This window comes from Pelmatolapia mariae, linkage group LG12 (genome assembly GCF_036321145.2).
Source record: "Pelmatolapia mariae isolate MD_Pm_ZW linkage group LG12, Pm_UMD_F_2, whole genome shotgun sequence".
NCBI classification, from domain to species: Eukaryota; Metazoa; Chordata; class Actinopteri; order Cichliformes; family Cichlidae; genus Pelmatolapia; species Pelmatolapia mariae.
Window position 1 is genome coordinate 36,262,544 of NC_086237.1, and position 20,337 is coordinate 36,282,880.

The 20,337-nt window shown below is 40.0% G+C and overlaps 1 protein-coding gene across 26 annotated transcripts in view; it reads right to left on the reverse strand.

Annotated features, from left to right (window-relative positions):
* The window catches only part of LOC134638406 (calcium/calmodulin-dependent protein kinase type II subunit beta), a 76,632-nt gene that overhangs the window by 38,439 nt on the left and 17,856 nt on the right, over window positions 1-20,337 (reverse strand). For 18 of the 26 annotated variants that reach the window (XM_063488987.1, XM_063488983.1, XM_063488974.1 and 15 more), the window contains exons 5-9: window positions 20,166-20,231; window positions 5,147-5,219; window positions 1,935-2,037; window positions 1,470-1,553; window positions 1,209-1,303 (exon numbers count right to left, since the gene is read on the reverse strand). In XM_063488987.1, coding sequence (XP_063345057.1) covers window positions 1,209-1,303; window positions 1,470-1,553; window positions 1,935-2,037; window positions 5,147-5,219; window positions 20,166-20,231 — 421 coding nt within the window. Of the gene's footprint in view, window positions 1-1,208; window positions 1,304-1,469; window positions 1,554-1,934; window positions 2,038-5,146; window positions 5,220-11,818; window positions 11,920-20,165; window positions 20,232-20,337 lie in introns of those variants that run through there. The other 8 variants (XM_063488982.1, XM_063488972.1, XM_063488977.1 and 5 more) reach the window with 2 other exon arrangements.

Here is a 20,337-nt window from a genome sequence, read left to right on the forward strand (position 1 = left end):
TACTAAGGCTGCTTTGATCGCAGCCTTCACCTCAGGTGTTTCTCCTCATCTTCAGAGATTCTCTGTGGGGTTCAGGTCAGACCAGTTGGCTGGCCAGTTTAGCACAGTAACAACATGGTCATGAAACCATTTTTGGTAATACTTGTGGGACTGTGGGGAGGTGCCAGGTCCTGCTGAATAAGAAAACCAGCATCTCCATGAAGCTTGTCAGCAGATGGAAGATTTTCAAACAAAATGCTAAATTTACTTTTATCTGAAATTAGGACTTTAGACGACTGAGCAACAGCCCGGTTCTTCTTCTCTTTAACCCAGGTATGATGCTTCTGGTTCAGAAGTGACTTCATATAAGAAATGTGAGCGCTGTAGCTCTTTTTTCGAAGACGTGTGTGTGGTGGCTCTTGATGCACTATCATCAGCCTCTTTGTGAAGTTCTCGCAAGTTGCTGAATTGACTTTACGTGAAAATCCTCAAGGCTACGGTCATCCCTGCTCCTTGTGCACCTTTTCCTACCACACTTTTCTGTTCCAGTCAATCTTCCATTAAAATGCTTCAACACAGCACTGTGAACATCCAGACTGTTCAGCAATGAAACTTCTGTGGCTTACCCTCCTTGCAGTGCATCTAGAATATATTACAATTCTGAAATGCAACTTTGTATGTAACACACCCCAATGTGTTAAAATAGCAGCTTTACTTATAGCTTACATGTCTTTGTTGGAAATCTGCAGAGCAGAGAAACACAGAGGGACTAACAAACAACCCAGCTCCCTGACCACACATGACCTCAGGATGTTGCCAGTAGATGTCCATCCAACATTACAGCCACTGTGGCTCCCTGCGGATGTGTTGTTTAACGATACCAAAAGGCCAGTCCAACACAGCCCCAAGCAATTTGTTAAGAAATTCTCAACCCATCAGGTCCCGTTGTGTTTAGGCATAAACACTGTGTCCTATGAGCCCAGAATCACTGCCAGACTCAGGAAGACTCACTCACTCTCTCTCCCTCACTATCTCTGTCTGACATGGAGTTCAATCTGATCTCCATGCCATGTGTTCTAAGGTGAGGCTCATTCCCTTGCACCCCCTGAAATATGAATGAGGTGACTGAGTTATGTAATAGCAGCCAAAAAGGAAAGAGGGCAGTGGGAGGGGAGGGGAGGGCATTACAGCAGGAAGGGAGAAATGAGAGAACGGGAGAGGAGACTCACATCATAAGCCCCAGCCTTGATCTGCTGGTACAGCTTGTGCTGGTCCTCGTCCCAGAAAGGAGGGTAGCCCACCAGCAGGATGTAGAGGATCACCCCTGAGACACACACAAAAACACATGGACAAACAAGTACACACACACACACACAAACACACAAAATGCACATTGTTAGAAACTGGATTTCAGACAGTTTCTGTTTCTCAGTTTTTATCATCTAGGAAATACCATATGTGCCTTGTGTATATTTCTCTGAACAACTCACCACAGGCCCAGATGTCCACAGGTTTGCCATATGCCTCCTTCCTCAAAACCTCAGGGGACAGATACCCCGGTGTGCCAGCAAATCCTGCAGAAAAAAAAACCCTAAACAATTGATTGACATGCTCAACTGCTGGATCAGCTTATATAGGAAGCAACATAATCTTCAGTAAGATATGACCTATTGGTCCAAACAGGACTGAAATCTTGAGGATTTAAGATGAGTTGAAGCACTGGCTAATCTCTTGCTTGAAAAATGCCACAGGCACACTCACTGATCAGTACGAGTGTATCAGCACTACTAATCTTGATATTGCCAGACTGACTTGTGCAAATGCCTCTGTTCAGTGGCTTTTTCAGACCTGGGAGGTACATTTATCTTTCATTACCAGTCTACGTTTCTATCACTGCGGTCACTGCGAGCCCATCGATAGCTTATGGGTTAAAATGCAGATGTGACTGTACCCACCGAACCAGGCCTGCTGATCCCCCTGCACCTCAATGGCGAGGCCAAAGTCGGCCAGTTTCACTGCAGCATTCTTACACTTGCTTGCCAGGAGCAGGTTCTCTGGCTGAAGAGGGAAAGAGGACAAAAAAAAACAACAACACTGGCATTAAGATTTTGAAATGGAGGATTGGGTACAAAACAAATAAACTGTCTTAGTAGGGAGAAAGAGTTGCAGGCAAATAGCTAGGCATGCATGCAAAAGTTTGTACGGTTTCTCACTTTTTTCCAGTGCGTGCACGCCCACACACACACGCACACACAGATAGAAACAGATGTTATTTCAACAACATGCATGGAAATTATACAATAAAGGTTAGTCCGCATTTCTGCAGAGTTAAACTCTGTTAGTTTGCAGTGTTTTTTAGTCCCAGGCTCATGTGATGAGCTGTGGCCCTGTAGTCTCCATCTCTGTGGCCCAGATAATACAGTCAGCCTCATTATTCTCTGTCAGAGGAGGGCTCTAATAATGGGCTGCAATCCCCACTGGTCCCTGTTCTTTTTCACTTTCACTCACTACATCTCTCTCAATCTCACTTAATCAGTGCCTACGTAAAAGCAACTGACAATCTTGAATGTCAAATAAAGCACTCTGGTGGGAAATACAGTAACTTTTCCATTGACGTCCATAGCAATACTATGTTATTTCAGCTGATATCCAGAGGCTTGATAATACTAGGCTTTGTGCACCAACCTGTACACTGAATCTGAGACAGAAACAGTTAAGTCCTTCCCGCTGTTCGTTTAACTCCACCAGTTAAGTCACTCTGCTCGTCCAATTAGTCGCTGTAGTTTTTTCCTTAAATAGTAGACAGCAACACTAATCTAAACTTTGTGAGAATGAGGACAATATATTTAGACTGCATTTCTGTCACTGACTCCCCTGCAATGCAGCAGCATGTGTTTTCGCATCCTCTGCCTTCCTCTATCTGTTCCCTCTCCTAATATGTTTAGAGGCATACTGTGTATTTAAAGCACAGATTGTTGAAAGTGTTCTTTCACAGCCTTTGAGGCCATAAGTAAAAGAGAGCGACTGAGTGAGTGAAGCAGTAATCCGAAGGCTCTGAGCCTACCTCGTGTCATCACATTCTCCCGGCTCTACCACTTCGTTAGGCTTTACTCTTTTGTAAATGGGGAGTTAGAACTTGCCAACACTGCAGCACTAAGATAATCCGTGAAAACGGATGTGGGCGGAATTCACGATGAAGCATCCGCTTCCATCAAAAAGGTGCATAAATGTGATGCAAAACAAGCAGGCCAAACGTTCAGACATAACAGCAGCAATCACCATCAGCATTTGGCAGAAGCACAGCTTCCTTTTCCATCTCTTCAGCACACACATACACTTGGACATCTACACACAGCTCAGCACACAGATGACTAGCAACTGGTTTGGTTGAGGAGGGCAGAAAAGGACAGAATACAGCTGACAGAAAAATCTGTATTGAAGAGCAGGTCATGAGTGGGTGTTTTAAATGGTATGATTCCCAGCTTTCTCTTCTCCCTTTTATTTCTTTGCCTGTAGAGGATCTGGAGATGCTGTAGCATTCCTGCCATTAGATAAAGCAGCACGGATGTAGACCTCTAATAAGAAGGCTCACCATTTCAAATATGTTGCCCTGGTGTGGAAGGAAAATTGCTCCTATTTCATTTTACAGTGACATAAATGCTACTTAAAGAAATTAATATGTACAGATTTTTTTGCACTAGACACGCAAATCCTTATCTTATAGATGGTTTAAAAACTAGCAGCATAAAAAACAGTCATCCAAGAATAAAATAACAAGGTTGTGTCTTATATACCCAAGTAATGAGGTTTGATACAGTTTAATAAATGCATCTTATAAGACCTGTTACCTTCATTACTTTTGTTGCTGAGGTTTCGAGCAACATAGACATATAGCCTTGGGATCAGTACACATTTAATTTCTGAGATGTCAAAAACACTATATAGCATCTGCTTTACAGTCTGTACATAGATATGGGTTTTTGGGCACACGTGAAAGTGCACAGTGTGTTGTCATCTCAATTTCTGTATCCCATTTCTCCAATTTGAGGGTTCTTGTCACTCAGACTGTCCTCAGCCATCACACTATGACCTACTGCATGAAACACTCTCCAACGCTTGGGTGTGAAACCAGATAGGTGTGTCAGCTAAATAAAGACATAAGCCACAACAGTTCTGATAAACACAAAACGCCTTTACTGGAATGCCGGGACTGACATTTGCATAAAGGTCTACTGGACAGTAGAGGTGCATCACGTAAAACAAGATGCAACATAAAGGCATGCAAATGCAAAACACAAACAGGTAAAAGACTTGTTTCTATTCTGATGCTTATTCACACATGGTTTATATTTAAGGTGTTGCTTTGGAAAACTAAAAGGCATCTTGAGAAAAGAAAAAAAAATCCCTGAGAGCAGTGAGAACAATGTGAAAATGCATTAACTGTTTCCAGCTCTAAAATGGACTGAACTAGCTGACAGTCAGCTAACACAGGCAAACTTCAGAACACTACAAGTTAATTAACGGACCTTTACAAAAAATGAGCTGTCACGTTTAAGTCATTAACTGATCTACAGAGGCAATCTAAACCTCAAAGGGTGCCTGATAATCAATAGTTCACATCCATCTCTATCTGGTAAATGAACCAGAGATCAGATTAAGTATCCTCTTGGTAGAACTTAGATGGATCCATCGATAAAAATGGGACAGCTGTGTAAATGACAAATTCCTGCTCCAAAAAGGTTACAGAGAGAAGGCGCAGGTCAGGTGGAGTGACCTGCGTGCATGTCTAAAATCCTCTTACACCAGGGAAAGTCATGTTTATACAACAAGAAGGTGACTGCAGAGAGCTGGAGGCTGCGTACAACAGAAGAGAGCCAGACGAAAGCTGGAAAAAGCATTTAACAGTCCCTCAGTCATCACCACAAAGGCTAAAGGGGCTGTTAGAGCGCTGACTGGGGGCAAAAGCTTTTACCTAAATCTAAGTAAATACTATATGTTTTACAATTAGATCAGAAGGCAGGAGGCTTTGCGAGCGACATTACAAATAATACAGACAGTCTGTCATTAATAAATCAGACAAACCAGACCAGACAAATAACACACCCACAACCCCCCCGACACGAATATATAACTCTCAAGGGACAGCAAGGTGGTCCTAATTACTCACCTTCAGGTCCCGGTGCACCACGCCCATTTGATGGCAGTGAAGCACCGCCTCCAGGATCTGCTGGATGCAATGACTGCATGCAAACACCAAGGAGGGGGCTCATGTTAGTCTCAGCAGCGCTTCACTCGCGTGCACAGGCCAAGGGAGTAGGGGGTGAGGTGAGGAGTGGGGGTGTTATGGAAGGTAAGAGGGTTAGAAAAGGGGTAGAAAGGGCTCTTCTGTTGCTTTGACCTTTTACTGGCCAATCAGGGTTCAGTTCTACAAATTTCCACTGGATCCAAATGTAATGCCGAGCTCAGACTACACAATATTTGTGATTGTTCGAGGTGATTATAGAGTCATAAAGTCTTGCATCTGTTTGACCGAGAGACACCGTAGACTGCTCCACTATCAATCATGTTGGCTCTCTTACAAATTGGAAGGAGGAGCTGGCTATTTCCAAGTAAAGAATGTAAACCGACAATGGCAACCACTGCCACAGTGTATGTGATACTGGCCAGCTGGCATTATTCCACTTCCTCTTTCATTTTGTGATGTTTACAGGTGTACACACAGCTAGGGAAAAAAATTAAATGGTTCAATGGCTGGTGGACCTCTCTGTGCTACTTTTGGTCAACATCACAGAAGTTAAAAGTGGACATCATGAAGTGTCCATAAAAACAGCATGCATGCTGCAAGACTCCAATTTAGTCTTTTTTAATGTCTGATGATATCTACCACTCCTGCTCTTCATCAGACAATAACAGCATCTTAAATTACATGTTGCTGGTCACATGATCACATCATGTCCAATCATAACACATATACCAACCTAGTGTCCAGATGCAAGAATGTTTTTTGTCCATTATGACACACTACACAAGATAAAATGACTGACTATCAGGCACAAGAACCCTTTTCACACTTTACCCAAACTGACGCCCCTGTGCTGCGGCCATAACTAGGCTGATATCATATAGGCTGAACCCGGCATAAGACCTACTATAACATTAATTTCTTAGTCTGCAAGACTAAGAAGATTGCTCAGGCTTGCTCATCTGTGGTGAGCTTCTCACTTAAAAGGTGACCTAAGTTTTAGGTGGCGACTGTGGCTGTGAAACAAACACCTTCCAGCATATCAGACGTCATCATTGACCTTCATTAGTGAAGTTTTTGGGGGCTGGCTGTAGCCATGAGTTTGACTCTGTGGACTGCAAGGTCAGAGGTATGCAACAGAAGACTCCTTTGAGTCAATTTAATCTGCAAATAACCAATGGATACAGCCTATGATCTTTGTCTTAGGTGGTCTATTCTTGGTAGATGACAACCCAATCTAAGAAACTCATTTACTGTTGGCTAAGGGCGGATTCTCAATACCCCACCTCCCTCCATGAACTAGCCACCAGGCTTTGAGTGATGAAAGAGGGGTGTGAGGAAATGGCTGGCCAAGGGGGGCTACAGAAAGCGTTGATGAAGGAGGTAAGGGAAGGAGTGAGTCATTGTGCAATTAATAACAAGATGTGTCTGGGATCAATGCCATGTCTACTGCCAATCTAGCTGGCCTATGCTGACAAGAGTAGTCATTCTGATGTCAGCAAGCCTCCAGACACTAAAAATAAAGCCAAAAACTGTACAAGGGACGCTGAGGGGCGATCGAGGTGTGAGTGTATGCAGAAATTAGATGATATACCTGAGCAGGGTGAGGTGTGAATTAATGCAGAGCCGCAGTAATACACACTCACAAATGTACTGTTGGAAATGTTTTGCTGTGACCGTGCATATATGCTTCCTGTGCACTGACAACTTTTTTCCACCTTTTATTTATTTATTTTTAAAAAGAAATTCTTTTGAGGAGAGAAAAAAAAAATCCCAGGTTTACTATTAAAAAAAAAAAAATGGTATTATTAGAAATGTAATGCAACATCTACTAGATTCAGTTACCAGTATTTGAGAGTGCAAAGGGAAAGGGTTTTTGTCTCTACTAACAACCCTGATTTCTCATTCAAAATGAAAAAATTGAGTCATTATTGAAAAGCATTAAAACTAGCGGGGGGATTATTTTCTAATAAGAAAGTTTCATTTCTATTGTCTGACAGTTCTTGCAAAATGAGACAAAAGAAAAACAAGTAAGACAGAGATATCTTTCCAAAGCAGTATGGCATTTCAACGTCATTGATTCATTTAATCCTGAGTTATATTTCACCACCTCACCTGTGTCACGTCCTACTAAGCAGCTGCTTACATTTGAAATCAGTCTTGTTTTCAGTCTGAAGGCAGTGGAAATATTGAAAAGTTGGGCTCACTTGTTCTCACTACTAATACTTGGGAAATGAAACTAAAGCATATTTTCTGTGGCATCGTTAAAGCGACTATGAAAATGCAAAAACTCAAACTCCACCAAGTTATCTTATCTATAAAATATTCAGTGGACATAAGATTGTTTGCAATAACAAATTTGAACTGAACTAGAATAATAAGTGCCTTGCCAAAGGGAAGAAGGTGCACCTTTTTTACCACTGCACAACCAGTCAGAAGGTGAAAATGAACTCCCTTCATTGGAAAAAAACCCCACTTGATCCTTGTGTATAATACAGAGTAATAAATACATTATGAGAAGAAAATACCTTTCCTATATTTCAAAGCATTCAAAAGTCAGAAAAAGCATGAATTATTAATTTCTCAGCACAGAGAAGCTCAAAGCTTCACAAAGGAATTTACTTGCCAAGGGTTAAGAAATGATATTTGTTGAAAAGTCAGACAGAAATTAGCTGGCCTCATTTTTCTTTCTAAACATTTTTTATTTCGTTAGTTTTAGGGCAGTATGTTCTAATGGCTTGGCAGTTAATCAACAAATAATTTGTCACACATCCTGGATTTTTCTCTCTGCTGCTCTCAAGGTCATCCTCAAGAATTAATTTTGACTGGTGCGAGATGTACCAAACATTTAAAAAATAGCTTACAGATGGCATTTATTTTGAAGTTAGTTGCATTAAAAAAACTGAACTAAAAACCACAAGCATCATCATTATCGTGTTTGTGGGATTTTCCGTTACACAAACTCCTTTAGTAACCGCAGCCGGATGGATTATTTCTTGCGTGCAGCCTTTAAGTCTCCATTATTTATACGGTTAAAATCCTGGAAACCGGATATGTGTAAGAGAAGTCGGAACCAAGTCAAGTATTTTTTTTAAATGCTATCTGATGTTTTATTCAGTCCCAGATGCTGTAAACAGTGCAACATTGTGAAAGTGTACTTGCACAGGTAAGCAAATTAAATTTTCAGTAAGTTCTTGCAAATAAACAATGAAAGAAAAAAAAAATCAGTATAGCAGCAGCTGAAGATTTTAACTATCAGAAACTGAGCTGTAATGAGGGAGATGTTTTGATACTGCAGTCATGCTAAACCTCGAAGGCTGAATTACAGCCATAGAGTGCAATAAAGCACGAGTCGGGCCAGACTGTGAAATATTATAACATGAGAGAAATAAGAGACAGGGAGAGACAGAAACAGAGAGAGAAAGAGAGAGAGCGATGGACTGGCAAGACTGTAAAGTTCAGGGCTATAAATTAGAATCCTGTGTCTTGTTTCTAAAGGTCTCCCAATGAATAAATACTAGGCAGGTCACACCAGCATGTGGCTGTAAACGTGCGGTCAAGGCTAAAACAACTTCTCTCCATGAAATGTGTCTGTGCTCTTTTGTATTCATGTTCATGGACAAATATGTTGGTATGTAAGCAATTCAAAATGAGAGACTGTGTGCATATGCACATTTCAAGCTTCCTCCGACACTTTTGTCAGCTGTTGAGCTCTCTTACTTGTCTGTATGTGTGTTTGAGCGTCCAATAAGCAAAACCACATGAACCCAAACACTCCTGAATTAGGTATTGTTAAGAGCGGTCATGTCATGCAAATTATGCCCGATTTTTGCAGCCATTCTGCAGCATTTATTTCAGGTCATTGAAACATCATATACAGACTCCTACTACAAGGGATACCCCTTTAGCGTCATTTTTAGAGTGAAGCAACAATGAAAACTACAAAAGTTCACTTTGAGAGGTAGGTGGTGTGCCAGATGGTACAAATCACAAGTGTTTACTGAGTATTTTACTGGGTAAAAATACACCCTTTCATAGTGTTAAGTACGTGTTTTAAAGCAAACTTCTCCCATTTGCATTTCTTTTGTTTTCATGTTACTCGCAGTGACAACAGAAGCAGAGCACTACAGACTACTGGCTCAATAGCACTGCCCTGCACTTTGTAAAATGACCGTACACGAGTAACCAGCATGCTATAATATGATACCTACAGGTCCTGAGCAAGTGTTAGTATGTTACAACTTGGAATTGAGAACAGGTCTTCTTTCATCCTTTATGTCCATTAAAAGCCATCCTTGTGCATCAAACAGAATATATGTGTACGCATTTGTATTTAACGTCAATATAAGTTGGAGTTTTTTCATATAGTATTATCCTGGATTCAGAAACAAACACAGCCAAACTTTCTGTTTAACTGTAAGACAACACATATGGCTTTCTGTACACTTTGTGTATAAGCAATGCATTCTGCTCTAACAAGCTACATTTGCTTGTAGTTCTGCTGCAAACTAACAAGTTAGTCCAATTTACAATATTCTTCAAAGAGGAAGTGAATAATTAGGTCGACAGATCACAGCAGCAGATGCACCACAGGACACGAATAATTTGTGCTTGTTTTTTTGTGTTGTGGTTCTAGATAGAAAACATTACTATGACAGTATGTGACAACAAAAACAATGTTTCACTTGTGGTTTAAATTGTACATTTTCAAGCAGGCGTTTGATAAATTATAAGCTGGTCAGAATTATTTTTGTTTCTGTGCCTTGAATTAAAGGTGCAGTATACAGAAGAATGCCTTCTGTTGTCTAAACCTGAGAAACATAAGCTCAAAACAGCAATCAGATACCCTAAATGCACCGGTCTATAAGCAGCAATACACATTGCCATTGCCACTACTACTTTAACATCACTAATAATAATAAATTCCTTAACATATTATCATTTAACATCAATATTCAATGTTGCAGTGTTACAATCTTTAAAGTCTAATCTCTAACTCTCCCCCAAAAAGGTAACGTTTGACAGCGACTCTAACAGGTGTCCAAGGGAAAGAGCAAAGAAAACAACATCTTTTCTTCCTTTTTGTTTTTATATCCACAGGTAGACTCAACCGTGTGGAGATCTCACTGCACTGTTGCACTGATTGTTGGTCTTTTCCTGCAGAGATTCATAGATCAACATCTTGTTGTTGTAGATTTTTCACAGCCACTTAGAGGCAGTGTAATGGGACTATTCTTGTTCATACCGTGCCTTTGTCAGCTCTTCAGTATTCCTCCTTTAGATTTTCAAATAATCACCATTCAACCCACGCAGTGAATTGCACACCTTTGGCACACTGTTGGCTTACTGAAGGACCATACAAGTTTGTCTCCTGAGCCTTTACACTCTTGAATTCCCAAAATTCTTTCAGCATAGCCTGAGAACTAAGCAAATGGACACGGATGCATAACCATAAATCCTCATTTTAAAATACAATGAATTCAGTGTGTCATTCTACAGCGATGTATGTCTTGTTAGACTAAATATCATAGTATACTGCACTGATATCTATTACCTGAGACTGAATGAGTGGTAATATTAATAATAATAACTCCTGCATCGTACTGTACAGCTGTAGTAAAACAAGGTCTAGAATAAAAGCTTTTTTTTTTAAGGCACTACACTTGTTTATGAAATCACCTTTAAGACTTCATATCAGAATGAAATTGTGTTTAAAATGAGTTTGCTTAAGTGGGTTTAATTTGTGATATCTCTGATGTTTTAATATTATCATATGAGTAATATTATAGCAGCATCCTGTGATACTGTCCTAAGGTTTCATTTTATTATATTAGAGCTACTTTGAGTCTGACTACGGTGACGTTAGGAAGAGACAGATTGAATATCTAATAAGAAAATCAAAAATATTAAGGAAAATATTCTTTGTTTTATAATCTCTGCTCCTATTTTGCTGTGTCTGATCCCATAACACCTCTATAAAGGTGTTAAACAAGGCTGTCCTGAAAATTCAGGGATCAATACAAGAAAAGTAGGCATTTTAAAGGAAAAGAAGATAAAGAAGGAAGAAAAAGAACAAAAAATCAATGAAGAACACAGTTAATATAGCTGTAGATTTTTTCTAATGAGCCTGGTGGGAGAAATTGATGGTTGCATGGCCTGGATATTTATTGCACCTGCAGAAAGTTGTGTGCTTGCTGCAGGTGACTGTGTGTACATTTGTTGAAGTGCATTCATTAATAGATCTGGCTGTCAGTCAGTGCAACAGGAGCTTTTGTTATGTGGGCGCTGTAAAAAGAAAAAAAAAAGGTTGAAAAGAGAGGGGAGGGCAGATGGATCAGGGAGGGTGAGTGAGGTAGGCCAGGGTCCTCCAATTAAAATTTAAAACACGACACAATAAGACAGCAAAACATAAACAGCATACCAAGAGACAAGTCGGACAGGCGGACATCAGACCAGTAACTGACAGGAACGACACCACGAACTGACGAGATCGAGGAGGAAGGAAGGAGAAAAGAAACGAAGGAAGCAAGCAAAAAGATGGGGGGAAGGGGAAGTTAGGAGGGTGAGGGATGCAGATGCTTCTCTACTTTTACTAACCTTCAGGTCCCTGTGCACTATGTCATGTTGGTGAATGTGATGGACACTTTCTAGAATCTGATGGATACAGTGACTGTGAAGACAAAACAGAGAGAGGAGGGACGGTGGGAGTGGAGAGGGGAGTGAAAGGATGGATGGAGATGGACGGACCGTAGGAATGTATAGAGAGGGGTGAAGGTGGAGAAATGATAGAGAAGGAGTGGAGGAGAAGAAAGAGGGATTCCAAATGAGTGACAGAGATAAGACAAAATGAAAGATGAGAACAGGGCAGGTTAGGAGGAGGAAGAGAGGTCATGTAACAGGTGGGAGGGAGAAAGGAGAAGGCAGGAGAGATTGATGCAGACAGAGGTGGAAGGAGAGGGATGGGTGAGTGAATGCAGGTGGAGGAGACAAAAACGTTTCGTTTTGCTTCTTTAAACATGATGAGAGACAGGGGCAGCCACAGCAGAACAACCTGGCAGACAAAAAACACATCAAACACTGACAGAGGAGAGGAGAGGAGAGGAGAGGAGAGGAGAGGAGGAAACGAAAAAAGATGACAGATTTTGAAAGTGAAGATAAAAATGTTCTGCAGAGGAGAAAGAAAATGATAATAATACATAAGAGAAATGGAACACTTATGTATAGGATGAAACTGAATCATAGAAGACTGGTGGGCTGTTGTCAGGCTATTTTTCCATCACTAAAAGGAAAACACATCACCATGTGTGTGCACTGCAGAGAGACACATGAAACTAACTCGCTATAATGTGTGTGCGTTTGTATTTTAATGTGTGTGCATGTAGGCTTAGTGCAATGAGAGAGTTTAATGTGCAGAATATGTGACTAATAGCAGGCGCAAGGAGACAGGCAGCCTGCAGGATCCACACCCACACAGTGTCTAATGAGTGGGAGGCCTGAGAGAGAGAATCAGAGAGATATACAGTACGTATGTGCATGCTTGCTCAGAGACACACACACACACACACACACACACACACACACACACACACACACACACACACACACACACACACAGAAAGAAAAAAAAAAAACCATGGCTAGCTTATGATTTGATACTCGTCAACACCAAAAGGCATATTTCTGTTATAGTAAATCCTACTGACTGCACTAATTTCCTGATCCTGGAGGCAATCTGCAGCCACATGGTAATCCTACCATTAAATTTAATGCGTTTCAAAAAAGAAACCTGAGTACGTAAAGTAAAGGTCTCAGCATTTAGAAGATGTAATATAATGCTTTTTTCTAATCTTAAAGAGTAACTTAAAAAAAAGCTGCAGGCTCAGCATTGCACCGTTGCTGCTATGAACTTCAAAATGAACCAACTGACCATCATCAGCATCAAAGATCAGTGCAGCACTGTTTAAAATTTAACCCTAGTAACAAGTTCCTGACCTGAGCTTACTTGTGTGAAATGATTTCTAACCCACAGCATACTAAACGGGAGGTCAGTGGTTTCCAAACTCCATTCGTGTGGCACCTGAAGCCACGCAACATCAAGAGTTGAGTGTTTTGATATATTAAATATACAAAAGCTAGATGGTACCCTGCAGATTTACAGATGAATATTTACTTAAAATGCATTTTCCTTAAAAATAAAATCAGTAAAATAAAAACATTTTGTAGGCATTTCACTAGCTGGGCCCACGTCCTCATTTTAGGTTTGACAGCATTTTAGCAGGTAAAGGTGAATGGTTTGGACATAAATTGAGCTGCAGTTTGGGGAAGGCCTCGGAGGGGACTGGCAGCAGCTCCCGGGCCTGGCTAGTCCCCATGTACTAAATAGAAGTGAAGAAGTTAAAGAATTGAAAAGGTCAGGGAGGGTGGGGCATGTAAACAAGAATGAACAGCTTTTAGAACCGGGGGAACCTATATAGATAAGAACCAGAAAGTGCGTGTTTGGAGGTGTGGTCCCGCTCCTGAAATTCTGATACTTAATCTCTAATTAGATAAGACAAAAAGATGTTGACACATCACTAATAGGTGGTTTTTGGTCTTGTTTGGAGGGATAATCAGATATATAAAGCTGAAAATATACAATATAGTGAGCATAATAAAGCCAAAGTCTGTTGAATAATAATCGGTTATATTTTTGTTAGTGTACTTTAACTGAACAATCCATCTGACAAAGAGTCAGACAGTAAAAGTAAACAAAGTAAACATATAATATTTATTAATAACAATCAAGGAAAGTTACTTTGCAGTAGCAATTAGTGTAATTTTAATGACAATCAAAGGGAATTAAAAAGAACATTTTAAAATATTATATTTTTATAATTATAATCTATTAAAAACATGTATTGGTTTTCCATATAATGTTAAAAAAAATGTTTTAAGGGTTTTCCAGATTCTATACATGATAGCTGAATGGTTGACGAAACAAGAAAAAGAAAGGCCGCTACATGTAGTAAATCTTCCCTAGAGTAAGGACTTAACAGCAGCACCGCAGAAAAGCATAGGTGGGTGTACAGCACAGATAAAGCTGTTTTATGAGTCACAAAGTTAACAGTTATCATTAAGTGGTTATGATAACTATTTGTGTCTGACTGTTTCAGGAAGGACATGCCTGTGACTTACTCAGATAAGAGGTGAAGACCTGCACAGGACACCACACTGTCTGGCTTCTTCCCTTCAATATAACCTGCTCTATATTTGCTTTTTCACACTTCCTGATGCTGCTGTTTGGGCTGTCAGTTAATATAAAGTGACAGTGATTTGAAAGTTTACTGCATGCCTGCGTGGACACAGTGTTTGGCCTGACAGAAACCCACTGAGTATGGCATTTAGAAATAGGGGAGCGTCTCCATGCTGCTCCTTTGTTTATCCATTTGTGCATGCCTCTAATATCTCACTGTCCAAATCCATTTTGTCATTCCGAGTGATTGTTTATGGCAAAGAGGGGGACAAAAGTGCCACGCTCATCTTACTAGCTAAAAAAAAATGTGACTTGCTCAGCACTTTCAGCTATAACGTCCCACTGTTCTCTGCAGGAAACTGAAGTGACACTCGGAGGAAAATCAAATACAGCATCAGTGAATGTGTCAAGCGTGGGGCACCTTCTGTACCTCTCATATGCCTGTGTATGCTTTCAAACTACACCACGCTTTCTCTTGTGAACATGGTTAAAAAGTTTTTTAAAGAGGATCATAGAAAAAATAGATTGGCTGCCATGATTTTTGTGCTAAATAAATATGAGGATGAAAAAAAACAAGTAAGAACAAACAAAACAATCTTTCAAAATGCTTCACCATGGAAACTAAAGCGCAAACCATTCGTGGCAGTAAATTCTCAGAGCAATGTTTTTACATATTAAACACACAAGACAGAATCAAAGTTCACAATATATTTAATGTCTAATGCTGTGAGGTGGTGTGAGAATGCGTAGTCCAACACTGATCTACAAATCAGGACTAAACTTACCTTCTTATGACAAGAACAAATCTAGATTAAACACTAAACTGAATCTCTTTTAATCTCAGGCTGCACAGTCTGAGCATGTGCATCAGATTTCACTCCACGGAGAGCTTCACTAAACTGCTGGCTGGTATAAAAAGCTCATATAATCTGCCCGGTCAAAAGAAAAAAATTACATTTCACTGCACTACTTTTAAGCTTTTTTAATATTGATTTCCATGCAGAGTTGTGTTATTTTTTACTAAGCCCCTAAAATCTACTTCAACACATCCAGAAGATTCTCAATAGAAGTTAAGGTCTGGGCTCTTTGGTGGCCAATCCATGTATAAAAATGATGCCTCATGCTCTGTGAACCACTCTCACAGCCTAAGACCAAAGAATCCTGGCATTGTCATCTGGAAATATACTAATCTATGACCCACACCTTATATATTTTTTACTTTTAAGACGTTTCAGAAAGTGTGTGGGGAAAATGGTTTGCTAACCTTTAAGGTAAAACAACTAAATAAATCAACAATGTTTGTGTGCCACTGCTCCTGCTCCCTAAATATTCCTGAATGCAGCTTTATTTGTAATCAAATAAAGCACGATGGCCTCGATCCAATCAAATGCTGCTTAAGAGAAACTCGGTTCTGACGGGGGGCGACAAGGTGTTATGCTGCACAGTTTGGGGTCTGTGTGCGAGTGAGACTAATTATCGTAGCTAATTAAAGTCCCACTTCTTGCTGGTCTCCAAGGGAGCGAGGGTGGAGGACTGGGGTGGAGGGGGGAGGTAGGGAGGGGGGGTACTGGCCTGAATGAGTGACATTCAGAAAGGAGGGGAAAGGAAAGTGAGTCTGTGTGTGTGTGTGTGTGTGTGTGTGTGTGCATGAGCAAGGGATGAGCATTTCAAGGGTTACAAGGTGGGTGGCAAATGCTGTAGGGTTTATGTGTACTGTAGGATAAAGCAGGTGCCTGGCGGCCTACACATATAGAGTAAACCACTGCATCGCTGTTGTCAAAACAGATTACAAATTAAAAAACATATACAAGAACATTTCTTTATATCCTGTTATGGAAGTATAGTTCAGCTGCCTTTACTTGGCCACTAAAATAAATAAAATGCATTTTGTTTTATTAGTTTAAAAGCATCACACACGCAGTGAGATGCCAGTATGCAATAAATGAGACAGTAGCCTCTGATAGAAAATGTCCAGTAAAAAGACAACATTTAATCCAGAATGAAAAAAAAAATCACCCCTGTTTAATTTAGGAGCAACCATCACGACAGAGCTACATCTAGTATTTCATCATTCTTTTCTCTGACACCATCAAAATGGTAATTTAGTGAATGAAAGTCAGATTTATATATAGCAGATCTCTCTCTGTATGTCTCAGATATGCTGTCACCCTCATTACATAAATTATAGTATGCGTGGGAATCAGAAAATCTCACAAGATGATACTATTACAGTTAGAGTGGGATCGCGATATAGAATGATTCTGTGATGAGACAAGATATTCATCACAAATTCTGTGTAACTGAGTAAAGAAAACCACTAAAAAGGCAAAAGGCAGTAATTATGTATACTTTTAATTTGCATGAGTATGTATGTTATCGTTATTATCTGATAATAATTCAGCTTAACAAATTAGTTCTTGGATTTGCCATCCTGTGTGTTCCTTCTGTTTCACTGCAAATACTTTTTCCATCCCCTTTATCAATTTTACTTGATAAGCACCAATAAAAAGAGTCAGGAAGTAGTTTTAAGTGCCTGCATGGATATAGGATATCTATAGATATTTCTGGGAAATATCTATATTTGCTTTATATATATGACCATCGTAATGATAGTAAGCAAGGTGTTTGCCTTTTCATACAATTTCTATCGTACTGTAAGTTTCTGAAAAGCAGAGAATCTTAAATGCATTTGAAACAGCGAAAACACATTTACATTTGTTGGAAGCATAAATCGTTTCTTGAGATAAAAATTTAAAAAAATCTCTTATATTTTCTAGACTTGTGAGTGGGTACATTTGCATTAAAGTGAACAAATTACAGAGCACTGTGGGTTATGACCTTTCTGCTGTGAGTGATATAAGTGCCTCTTAGCCACCTGTTGTAACTGCTGCAAAAGATGACATTAGCAGCTGACATCTATATGAATGTTTTCCTGAAAAACAAAACAATTCACCCACAAAGACGACAATGTATATCTAGTCCATCTTATGAGCTAATCTTGGACCCAGTGCTAAAATTAATGACCGTAAGGACCAGGCCATATCAGGGTTGATTTACCTGTTGATGGAGCATAGTGTGATTAAAAGTAACAAGATTACTGTGGTTTAACTGACATATTGATTGAGATATATGGTGTCAGGGAAGAACAGTGCATCTTACTTTAATGGAAATTATTAACAAGAGTTACTGAACTTGATGATGATGATGATGATACCTGACTTACAAATCAAACAATGACAGTAAAGTGTGTAAACAGCTCACTGGTCCGGGATGTTTTACCCAAGGACATCAAAGAAGCAAAGTTTCATAATTACCTGAACCCTCACCATCCTTGTTAACTCGAAGAAACCTCAGAAAATAAAAGTTAGCCTTTTCCATCAGTTACACAGTCGATGTTAAAGAGTAAAAGCACTTTGAACAAACTAAAAGTCAAACTGAGTGGAGACTTGGGCTGAAATTGGCCATTTACTGTGCCAAACTGGTGTGATTTTCTACAACAGCAGACTATTCAGTTCTGCTTTTAATGTTGCTGAATGGACTAACACCCACATCACAACTGTCAGTTTCAAGCATCTCTCTCACTCTTCTCTCAGCCTATTGTCTGTCCACCCCCCGCTACTCCATTTCCTCTTCCGCCATTGGTTAAAAAGCAAACTGTGTGTATGTGTGTCGATGAGTCAGCATGAGTGGTGGGTGTGAGATATAAAACAGCATGGGTGGCTGTGGGGGAAGGGGGAGGGGGGGGGGGGTGAAAAAGAAAGTAAAGTGGAGGACGGAAGCAAAAGAGAAAGAAAGAGAAAAGCAAGAAAGTAGGTAGGACGCGCACACACACCAGGTGGACAGGGTCATGCTTATATTCTTGTTTTGATCTTTCTCAGTGTTTAAAGGAAAAGCATGTGAGGAATATGAATGAGCACCATAACAGTGTAAAGGTGTACCCTGAACATCCACACCAGCTAAGCTATTTGAACCATCGAAACAAACATACCTGAGGTTTGACCAATTAGAGTTCTACACATAGTTACAAACACCAGCAACCTATTATGTGAGAGATACAATGCAGTTTTTTGTTCTTTGTAGCAAAGGCTGTCATTATCTTGGGGTTTCGATTTTCCTGTGCGAGCAAATAATTACCGCTTTTGAGGCTATTTTAGCACTACACGCTGCACTTCAAGTGAAATTATTTATTTTCTTTTTGAGAACAAAAAATCTAACGACGTATTCATCAAAACACTTGTGCCGAGAGCTTCTTGCTGAGACACGTTTTACGCTTTGCAGCCCATTAGTAGGTTTACAACAAACACCACTTTGTTTCTGGCTTCATTTCTTTTTCTGTTTTCCTTATAAGACTCGATGATGCATTTTGAGAGGTTACTCACACAGACGGCTTTTGATCTAATTTCAGAAAATGTTTTGAAAGACATTAAGATTTATACTTTTATGTTAAAATAATATGAAATGTAATAAAAAAAAACTACCTAGATTTTATTGTATAGACCTGAATAGGTTAAAGATGATCATCTGACTTCGTGTGAGTCCCAAATTAAGCCACTTCTATATTCTGTGCCGACTGATCACCTTTAAAAGGCAAATGAAATGTTTTTCTAAACTTTGATGTCAGGCAGCTTCTGACTGCATCACGTCATGTTTGATGGCTGTGTTGTCAGTCGTGTTCTCTGCTAAAAGTCACCTGGAGTTTAATGTATGGCTGTAACAAACAGCTGTAACTAAACAGAGACAGAACTCCAATACAAACGCCCACAAACGACATCACGGTTTAACCGTCCTGTGGCAAAGTCCTGTGGCAAGTGTCTAAACCCATAGCTGGTTTGTGTCCACCTGCTCTCTGTATGCTTTAGTACTGATTTAAGATTTTGCTGAGCACGTCTGGGTCCGACTTTAAGCCACTTAGCAGAAAAATCAGCTCCATAATAACAAGTTCACAGAAGAAACAAAACAAAACAAAAGAATGTATTGCTTTTTCATGCAAAAACTTGGTAAACTGTTTTTAAGGATGTTATATCAATACAACAACAGTTATTGTTGTTGCTCAGATATTTTGTAGTTATTTAAACATCTTAACACATATCTTGTGTTATGCATGTGTTTGCAACTTCTACCCTAACCACAGGTGACAAAAATACAAGTATCTTAGTCACCACAATTTACTGTGATTTGGTACTGAAAACCTATAGTGGTCAAACCTCAGTCTGGTCTTAAAGGTAGTCCTGCGTCAGTGTGAGAGGTGAAGTACACTGATGTAAAGGAAGAGGTAAAGGACAGAGGAGAAACAGTATAACAAAAAAAAAGGGGGGGGGGGGGGGGGGGGGACAAAAAGAACAAAGAAAGTGGCGGTGGTAGTAGTATAGCAATGAAAACAGGAAGTAGAAGGAATACCACTAACAGAATAGAAAAGGCAAGAAGATACAAAAGAAGACAGTAAAATACAGAGAAAGAACAGAAGTGAACAGCAACACATGCAGACAAAGGATGTAAGGGGCAGAAAACGGGACAAGATAAGACAACACAGAGCAAGTAGTAAGAGGAGAGGACAGTGAGACGAAGAGGGGAAGGAGAGTAGAGCAGAGTCACAAAAGAAGAGGAAGAACATGTACAATCAAAGAAAAAAACAGACAAGAAGACAACAGAGGACAAAGACCATTTAAGGGCGAAGAGAAGCCCCACATACAGGAGTGAAGGCTGCGCTCCTACCTGGCATCAGCCTCACTGTAATACTCTCTGGCTACGATGTCCTCAAATAGTTCACCTCCGGTCACCCTGTAAAAGCAGACAACACACACACACAGACACACACACACGTTTATTTAGGAAAGCTGGAATGGTTGGAGTGGAAGGAGGAGGTAGTGATGGTGGTGTGTGGTTA